Source organism: Leucopleurus acutus (genome assembly GCF_964270905.1).
Source record: "Leucopleurus acutus genome assembly, chromosome: 8".
NCBI classification, from domain to species: domain Eukaryota; kingdom Metazoa; phylum Chordata; class Mammalia; order Artiodactyla; family Delphinidae; genus Leucopleurus; species Leucopleurus acutus.
This window is the reverse complement of record NC_139151.1, coordinates 60488607-60498803: the sequence shown is the minus strand read 5'-3', so window position 1 is coordinate 60498803 and position 10197 is coordinate 60488607. Positions and strand designations below refer to the sequence as shown.

Sequence of the window (10197 nt, the reverse complement as noted above, 5' to 3'; positions counted from 1 at the left end):
TTCCTCAAAAAGTTAAATGTAAGATTACCATCTAGTCCAATAATTCCACTTCTAGGTACACACCCAAAAGAACGGAAAGCAGGAATTCAAACAGATACTTGTCCATCAATGTTCACAGCAGCATTATTCACAATAGCCAAAAGGTGGAAATAACCCAAATGTCTATATATATATATGAGATATTACTCAGCCTTAAAAAAGGAATGAAATTCTGACACAATACATAAATGAACCTTGAAAACATTATGCTAAGTGAAATAAGCCAGACATAAAAGGACACACATTGTATGATCCCTTTTATTTGAGATACCTAGAATAAGCAAATTCAGAGTCAGAAAGTAGAATAGAGGTTACCAGGGAATAATGGAAGAAGGGAACGGGGAATTATTGTTTTATGTATAGACTTTCTGTTTGGGATGATGAAAAAGTTCTGAAAATAGATAGTGGTGATGGTTGTACCTTGTACATGTACTTAATGCCACTAAATTGTATGCTTTAAAATGGGTAAAATGGTAACATTTATGTTATGTATATTTTACCACAATTTTTTTAAAAAGAAGAAAAAGACATATATTAAAATCAGAATTCTATATGGTGTCTAAGTAATTTGTCTTAAAATTTCTTCCCTGAACCCTCAAATAACAAAAAATCCTTTATCAAAGTTGACCTTTGTATGAAAATAAATGACAAAATTAGTCTCACACAATCATTTAGAAATGTTTATCTTTATTTCAGAATGACCTATTAGGACCTTATCCAGATAAAGGTTCTGTCAGCACTTCTCACGTGTTATGACTCAGTTTTGCTTCTACGGACACACCGGTCAAAGTCTCCTTACCAAAACTGAAGTCACCAGAAAAGGGGTACCAGATGGGTGATGAAACCCTACTTAATCACTCCCTATTTGCAAGATGACTTCTTTTGCATTCCTAAAACATCTACTTTGATTCCCAATATATCAATTTTAAAAAATCATTACTTTCACGCTTATATAAATTGACTTTAAATCAATTGATTTAAATTGATTTAAATTGACTTTAAATCAATTGATTCTTTTGCTGCAATAAAGTCCAGCAAAACCTTATCACTTCAAGCAAACCTACTATACCTATCTATGCTCAAGAAGTAGTTTGGCTATTAAAGAAGGGCTGGTCTCTTCTAAGCCTTTCCTCAGGATCCACACATCAGACATTCATCTCTATTTTCCAAAGAGCACACCATGGCTGCTGTGTTCCTCTCCTTCTCTTCTTCTTTTGATACCTTTTCCTTATCTTTCAGCTTTTCTTTATTTAGAGTGAACTGGATCGGATTAGCTGCTGGTCTTGTCCTTAAATAATACATCCCAGTCTTCAAACCCTAAAAGGGAAGTAAATACAACTAATTAGGAGAAACTGTGAGAACAGTAGACATTCAAGACCAATGTTTAAAATACATTTCCATAAACCAGGTCAAATTGCTTTCTAAACTTAGAATTATATCTCTTCTAGGAAGCCCTCTCAAAAATGCTTAAAGAGAGAAAGAGATGGTCAGACAGTATACTCTGTCCTTTTCACCCCTAAAACAAGCTTATCTCTTTGAAAATGTCAAATATTTTTGTTCTCTAGTCTTTTTGTTTGTTTGTTTTTATGTGTATGACTTCCAAGTGTGCCTAAGAAAACATGTCTGCCTTAAATTATAACTATTTAGAGGTCTAGACTGTATCTCTGTATAAGAACAGATTATGACTAATTCAAGGATAAGAATCACCATTCTCTATTCAGTATCCCCAGTCCTGGAACATAGTATAAGTTCAATAAAAGTTTGTTAAATAGAAAAATAAATTCATAATTCTATATAAACACCTAGAATATTGCTAGGGAATAAGAATACATTATAGACTCATAGGCCTTTACAGTTGGCAATGACTAGCTAAGTGATTGGCTTTTATCCTGTAGATAAAGTGGGGAAACAATGGATATTTTTGAACAGTGGGTTGACATGTGTAAAGTTTTATTTTAGGAATGGTAGCAGTATACAAGATGGCCTAGAGTAGAGATACCAGAAGAAAAGAGATCAGTTAAGAAGTTAAGAATAACAACAGTGGAATAGAAAGTAAGACATTCAAGAAATAGTACAAAGGAACAACTGACACTACATGGTGAATGACTGCATGGAAAGTAAAGGAAGGATCATAGGTAACTCCAAGGTTTCAAGCTTAGAATAAAATAATCCTAAAAGAAATAAGAAAATTCAAAGTGAGAGCTTAATCTGGTATAAAACCCATGGGTTGGTTCTAACATACTGGACTTAAAGTGAAAGAACTTCCAGGTGGCAATACTTAATATGTAGCTAGAATACAGAACTCTGTTCCAATTCTAAAATATCCCAAGCTGGTTGACTTCCTCCACTAACCTGTTTCCAGCCGTAGAAGTGCATACTAGTGAGTTTGCCATAGTTAGGCTCAGCAATATGTATGTTCAAAGACTGGCTTTGATCAATGAAAGCTCCTCTCTCAGCTGCCATCTTGAGTATGGTTTTCTGAGAGATTTCCCACACAGTCTTATAAAGTTGCTTCAGGTCCTCAGGAATTTCTGGTATGCTCTGAAGAAGGGAAATCAAATGTTTATTGCACTCTGGTTGAAGAAAGCAGTATGATTAACAGAATGGTGACCCCCAGGGTCTGGCCTTGGTTCTACTTCCAGCCAGATCTGACGCTACCATTCCATTTAATACAGTATGATCCTTATCAAGTTTCCTAAGACTACTCACTTCTGGCTTATGAAGTCAAACAAAACCCCATCTAAACAACAAAATATCAATCTGGTGGTAGTTATTTAAGACTCATCTTTAACTGGTTAATGGCCAAAACATTCACTGAAAAGTCAGAGCTAAGCAACAATAAATGACCCTTGACTTTTGCAGAAAATACAAAAACTCAGGGCTGTAACTCACAGGGACATGACCCAAGGAAGCAATGAGACAAAACCCTTTAAATAAGCTAGGACTTCACAAACTCCATTTGGAGTCAACAGAAAAAGGCTTTCCTATTTCTTAGGTCTAGGGTTAGCTTGCATCAAAACACAGACTGGCTAATGCAAATATAGAAATGTTACAAGAATCTTTATCTGTGTTGCCAAGCAGACATATATTTAGCCAGAGGCCTCTATTTACAAATAAATAAATGCTTCTTGATTCTCAGTTGCAAATATTTCACTGTTAAACACTATTTCTGGCTCTGTCTTTTGGACTATCAGTCTTCAATTCTCCATCATACTTTTTAATTAAGTTTGACTCTAATTTCAGGCTTTATATCACTGGTCCCCAAACTCTGACTCACTTGGCAACTATCTAGGGAGTCTTTAAAAAATACTGATGCCTGGCTCTCACTCCCAGACATTTAATTTGTATGGGGTACAACCTAAGCTACAGGATTTTAAAAAGCTCTTCAATGTATTCTAATGTGCATAGAAGTTGGAACCACTACTTTATACTGCTGCACAAACAAGAGGGTAAGGCCTAGCTATGTGAAGATGCATTTAATCCTAGCACAGCAATGCAGAGTTGAACAGAGCTACGTAAGCCTATATGACCACAGTGAATAGCCATTCTTTCTCTGCATTGCCTGGGATAAGTGAGAAGTTACCAATGTAACTACCAACTTAGCTCCTGAAGAGAACACTTTTTTTTTTTAAATTCTGTACCTGGATAGAGCCATTGCATGCAATAATCTGATTTTTCATCTCTTCATTCCACAAGCCCCGCTCAGTAAGATCTTTCAGTAAGTGAGGATTTACAATCTGAAACGGAAAGGAGAAAGATGTGAAGGAATAAACAACAAAGACAGGGCCTAAACAGGATCACAGACTTGGAGCTTAAAGTAAATAAGATCAATGAAGAACATTAGATTGCTTGGTAAATTCTATTTTTTATAAAACTGAGAGACCTATCCCACTACATGAAAGCTATATTCCTCTAAAATCTTTATATCTGTTATTCAAAACATAACACATGGTATTTGCAAAAGTGAAAAGAGCTAATGCTGCCTAAGCTGGGTATGTAGAATGATTCTTTTTTCTTTTTAAGTAAGGACATAATAAATACTTAAGAAAATTAGAAACGTACCCACGCCAAACCTTACAGAAATTTATTTCAGAGTATCTGCAAATTCACAAATAAGTATCTTTTAAATTAGTGGTTCTCAACCTGCAAATGAGAATTACCTAAGAACCTTAAAAAAAACACTGGTCCTGCCCATCAGAAATTCTAATTTGTAACCAAGGCTGAGAACCACTATCTTAAAAGATACTTCTATACACCTTGAGTATCATCAACTTAAGCATATGAGGTTATAGTATATGTCACTATGATTACAAAATGGTTAAACATCATGTGAACTCTAATATCAAGTTGCTTTCATACTCAACCCTCAATCCTTCATTCTTTTGACAGATATTTATTAAATGTCTATTATATGCTGAAATAACATAAACAATATTAGAGATGATAACTCACTTTATCAAAACTTTGCACCGACACTAAAATAAAGGGGCATATACTAAATATGAGTAGCATTTACTCCCAACATCAGGCTTCTAAAAGATTTTCCTGTAGGTCTGGTTGTGATCTTCTCACCTGAAATTCTCCTGACAAGACTCTGCGAGTATAGATGTTACTGGTATAAGGTTCAATTGACTCATTATTTCCCAATATCTGAGCAGTTGAAGCAGTAGGCATCGGGGCAATGAGTAAACTGTTTCTTATACCATACCTAAAGAAAAGGAGATTATTAGGTACTGGTCCTGAAGCTACAATCTGTCAGGAAGACAGCTACTTTAAGTCATTGTAGTAAATGCAGTTGCTGCAAGTAATACCAAACATCCATTAGACTCACATGTTGACTTTTGCATTTAACCCCTAAAGGGATGCAACTCCACAGTATGGGTGGTATAACTTGGCCCTCTCCTAAATGCCTAATTCCTAAACAGAATCAGCACCATTTTTACTGCTGGTAAACCTTATCATGCCATGCTGTGATTCCTTATCAAGTTAGGAATCACAGCACTTGATACACTATCTTGCCCAAGAAAACACTCACATGGTTATTGGAGAGTCCCCACCTGTATCAGGGTACACTCATTCAACCCTTACTCTTTTCTAAGTGCCTATGTGATCACTGTGCTAGGCCCTTTAAGGAAACATAATGATGTGAAAGTGGTCAGAACCAGACCTCTATCCCCACAATTCTCCATTTATCCTGAACAGGATAATGAATAGAAAAAATTATGCTCCAAGTATATTCCTGACTTCCTCTATCACCTCTTTAATTAAATTTCCTAGAAGAACGCTAACATTTTTTTGACTCTATTCAGTGTCAAAGAGAGTGCATAAAAATATAGTATCTAGGGCTTCCCTGGTGGCGCAGTGGTTGAGAGTCTGCCTGCTGATGCAGGGGACACGGGTTCGTGCCCTGGTCCGGGAAGATCCCACATGCCGCGGAGCGGCGGGGCCCGTGAGCCATGGCCGCTGAGCCTGCGCATCCGGAGCCTGTGCTCCGCAATGGGAGAGGCCCCAACAGTGAGAGGCCTGCATACCGCAAAAAAATAAATAAATAAAAAATAAATAAATATACAGTATCTGAACTCTGAGAAATCTTCAAACTGTCCTAAGCACATCCTTCAAAGCTCAGCCTAAGAGATACTTACTCTACAACATCTTTCCTAACCAGGCAGACAACACTAAATACAACTGTCAAATACAAATATTTGCATTGCAAATATTTTCTGTGACCTGTACCTTCACGTGTGTTTGTGTTACATGTCTTACCTTACTTAGTTTTAAGTTTCTCAAGGACAAAGAGTTCATCTTTCCTACATTCCATACCTCTGGATTCATACAGCACTTAGCATAGAGACTCACATCCTAATGGAGTCTGTACAACTGGACTTTCAACCTCTCTATGTCATTTTCTAGTTGTGAGGCATCAAGCAAACCACGAGCTATCTCCATGTCTTTACTCCCTCAGTAGAGTGGACAGTGGTTTCCTGTCCAGAGACAGGAAAATGTTTTGAAAAGTCATATATATATGATATATCCAAGCTATGGAATTGTCTGTAATCACTAAAAACAATAGGTAAATCTGCATGTACTAAAAGAGAAACATCTCCAAAATAAATCGCTAAATAAAAAGTCTCAAAACATGTCAAGTTTGATCTCATTTATATAATAAAACTGTGTGTGCGTATCTGCAAATGTACTGAAAAAGGTCTAGAAAAATATACACCATTCACAATGGTTATCTCTGAGAAAAGGAGTAAGTTGGTTTTTTTGTTTGTTTTGTGGGACAAAATGGTTGGCAGAACCATTTATATATAAATGGTATAAAGAAGGGCTTTTACTTTCTATTTTATTTCCATATTTGAACTTTATTAACAATGAATGTGTATTCATGTATTAATTTTGAAATTTAAAAAAGTTATACATAAAAAATATTTAAACTATATTATTTTGAGAAAAACAGAATAATAAATAGAATACAGGTCCATTTTTGTAAAAATTGAATTTGCATGTAAATATACACATATATACACACTCATAAGAAAGTCTGAGGATGATAGACAAAAAGATACAAACAGGTTTTTTTGGGGGGTGATGGTACTGGGATAATTTTCATTTTATTCCCTTTCCACATGTATATTTTCTAAATTATCTAACATGTATTATTTGAGTAACAAAACAATTTTAAGGTAAACAGATATTTTAAAGAGCATTTTAAAGCTACTGCTTCCTTCTGCAAACATTAAACACTTTGTATATGCATTAACCTAGACATGACAGACAAACATTCAGCAAAACATTCTGCCTGCACTCAAATCTCTTATGTTTATTAGCTGGAAAGGACTACATTTTTCAATTTTTACATTTTTCTTTCACACAGTTTAACACATTAAACCCTCCAAAAGCTCTTCCAAAATCCGTAATGAAGTCCTATGACAATCAATTCATTGAAAGTCATTTATGTGCCCAATGTGGTTAAGCAATAAATAAAAGTGAAAAAACATTTAAAAAGCAAACACACTTGGAAATATGAAGGTTTAACGAGAAAAAGAATTACCTAATCTTGGTACTCAAGCCCCTAAAACAAGATCAACTACTAATAATAATACCTACCAGGTATTAAAATGCTTTCATTGTACCAAGCAATTTGCAGGTTACTATACATATAAAATATATTGTCCTAGGAAGCATTTTTAAAAAAATAGTTCTATGGATAGGTCCTTTTAGTCCCATTTAAAAGACAAAAAATGAATTTCAGAAGCTAAAATAACATATCTAAGTTCGAAAGAGCCAGGCTGAAAACCTGAACCCTCCTCACTTCAAAGCCACTTTACATCTCTACTTACTTTGCAATCTTCTCCTTGAGAAGTTTCCAGTCCCACAGGTTTGTAGGAGTAACATTCCACATATCATACTGAAGGATCTAAGGAATAAACAACCCAAATTTATGATAAATCATTGTATGACAATTTAAAACTATGACAAAAACCAAACAAATAACTAACTGCCATGCCCCCACATCCCAACAAATGCTGTCTTTTGGTAAAGCTGTGTAAGAAATACAAGGACCAGAGACTTTCCTGGACAAATTTCTATGTAGTCACATTGATTAGAAGCAGGCTAAGAAAACTCATTAAGGCTTACCACTTCCCCATGTCTCTGGCTGAGTCCTCTCAGAGGACCCCTACCATATCTACAAACCAGGAAATTCTAACATTTATGAAAGCATGTTGTTTTTGTACAGTAAAAGAATTACTCTAGCCTCATCTTTTTTAACTGCCTTGATCTGCCTCTCAATCTATCTATTTAGCTAATAAACTTATTTTCAAACAATGTAGAGTTCCTAAATATCAGCAGGCACTGTAAGAACTAAAAATAACATCTTATTTTACAGGGAGGAGAATCATACTACTCATGATGAAGGCAGTGTGGATCGTGGAATTCTAGGACAGCTCCCAGATTCCCAGCCCCCTAGGGTATATATAGGCCATTATATTCTCCTCCCCTTCAGTGTATACAGGACCTGGAAATACAATGGATGCCACTCACATAACTATGACAAATGTGAAGGGTTTCTGCAGGTACAATTAAGGGTGAAAATCAGTTAATTTTTTAGTTAAAAGTGAGACTATCCTGGGTGGCCCTGACCTAACAAATGAAAACCCTCAAATGGGCGACTGGACTGGGCTCTTCTTGAAATGAGGGACTCTCCCTCCTACTGGCTTTGAAGAAGCAAGATGCCAAGAGTTCTAGAGTTACAAGGAAATGAACCAGGTGAGCTTGGAGGAGGACCCTGAGCCTCAGATGAGACCACAGCCTCTACCGACATTCTGACTGTAGCTTTGAGAGATCCAGAGATCAAGACTCAGCTAACCCAAGTCTGCACTCATGACCCATGGAAACTAATACTGAATGTATGTTGTTTTAATACACTAAGTTTAGTAACAGGAAACTAATACTTGGGAGTTCCCTGGTAGTCTAGTGGTTAAGATTCAGCGCTTTCACTGTTGTGGGCCCTGGTTCGAACCCTGGTCGGAGAACTAAGATCCTGCAAGCTGCGCATGGCGCGGCCAAAAAAGAAAAAAAAAACTAATACAGTTAGCATTCTTCTTACGTCATTTTAGCAATGATTAGTTTTAAACAGAGTATCCTTTTTACTCCAGAGGACAAAAAGACCATGTGAGTTTACTCTGTCTGGTATAACAAATTACCACAGATTTAGTGGCTTAAAATAAAAATTTATTCTCTCATAGTTCTCAAGGCCAGAAGCCCGAACTCATTACGTTGGGAAGGCCTCACTCCCTCCACAGGCTGGAAGAGATTCTGTTCTTTGCCTCTCCAACTTCCAGTGGCTCTCAGTACTCCTGGGTTGCGGCTGCATCACTCCGATCTCTGCCTCTATGGTCGTGTTGCCTCCTCTTCTTCTCTGTGTCTCTTGTAAGGACAACTGTCACTGGATTTAGGGCCCACCTGGATAATCCAGGATAATCTCCTCATCTCAAATTCCTTAACAACATCTATAAAGACCCTTTTTAAACCAAATAAGGTAACAGTCATAGGTTCCAGGCATTAGGATGTGAACATATCTTTTTGAAGGCTACCATTCAGCCTACCATAGGAACTCACAGGCAAAAAGAAACTTCATGCATATACTTACTCCTTTGCTGACTGGAGAGCCCTCATAGGTTTCATATGGGCCATACTCCTTGGCCAATTCACAGCTGGCTTCCAAGGCTCCATAATAAATGGTTTCAAAGATCTGCTTATTCAATAACTGGGCCTCCGGACTCTCAAAAGGGTACCTCATCAGAATAAAAGCGTCTGCCAGACCTTGTACCCCAATTCCAATGGGGCGATGGCATCTATTTGATATGCTTGCCTTCGCGCCAACAGATTTAGAGAAGAGACAACATTAATGAACAGTAAAAGCAACATTCTGTAACAAATGACACACTCTCTCTCTTTATCTCAGTTTTCTCACACCATTCCAATGATAACCATTTAGACAATGACTAGAAGACTGTGATAAACTCCTTCCATCTTGGATTTCAATAATTACCAATAAGCAGAGAAATCTGTTCATACCTCTGGGACAGGGTAGTAGTTAATATCAATAATTTTATTCAGGTTTCGGACAATGACTTTGGTGACTTCAGCCAACTTCATAAAGTCATATGTGTGTTCCGATGTAACATACATATTCAGGGCCAGGGAAGCCAAGTTACAAACTGCAACCTGGAATTCGGAAAAAAAGGGTCAAGAGTCACACGATTTTTATTTCTTCCACCGTGTCAATGACACTACTCTGTAAGCCTCTAACACTTGCTGACATTAAAATTTTAAACTTCTATTTTGACTCCTCTCTCTTCATCATTCACCAGTTCATTTCTAAATCCCAAAACCTATTCACATATGTGAACTGTACCACGCACCAGTGAAATAGGTAAGATGGGGAAAGAACCATATGCTTCATGGTACATGGCTCTACTACCAGACGTGTGCCACATTATGCTATAATTTTTTATATATATCTGTCAGTAGATGTGCACTGTCCAATACAGCAGCCACTAGATTAAAACTAAATGAAATTTAAAATTCAGTTTCTCAATTGCACTAGTCACATTTCATGTGCTCAGTAGCCACCCAATACAGAACATTTCTATC

At 36.7% G+C, this 10197-nt stretch overlaps 1 protein-coding gene across 4 annotated transcripts in view; it reads right to left on the bottom strand.

Moving 5' to 3' along the window:
• Positions 1–633: 633 nt before the first annotated feature.
• The window catches only part of RRM1 (ribonucleotide reductase catalytic subunit M1), a 35354-nt gene continuing 25790 nt past the window's right edge, over positions 634–10197 (bottom strand). For all 4 annotated transcript variants that reach the window (XM_082844850.1, XM_082844852.1, XM_082844851.1 and 1 more), the window contains 7 exons: positions 9619–9768; positions 9191–9412; positions 7380–7456; positions 4612–4747; positions 3681–3776; positions 2392–2580; positions 634–1356 (listed from right to left, as the gene is read on the bottom strand). In XM_082844850.1, coding sequence (XP_082700976.1) covers positions 1171–1356; positions 2392–2580; positions 3681–3776; positions 4612–4747; positions 7380–7456; positions 9191–9412; positions 9619–9768 — 1056 coding nt within the window. In that variant the 3' untranslated portion in view covers positions 634–1170. The remainder of the gene's footprint in view (positions 1357–2391; positions 2581–3680; positions 3777–4611; positions 4748–7379; positions 7457–9190; positions 9413–9618; positions 9769–10197) is intronic.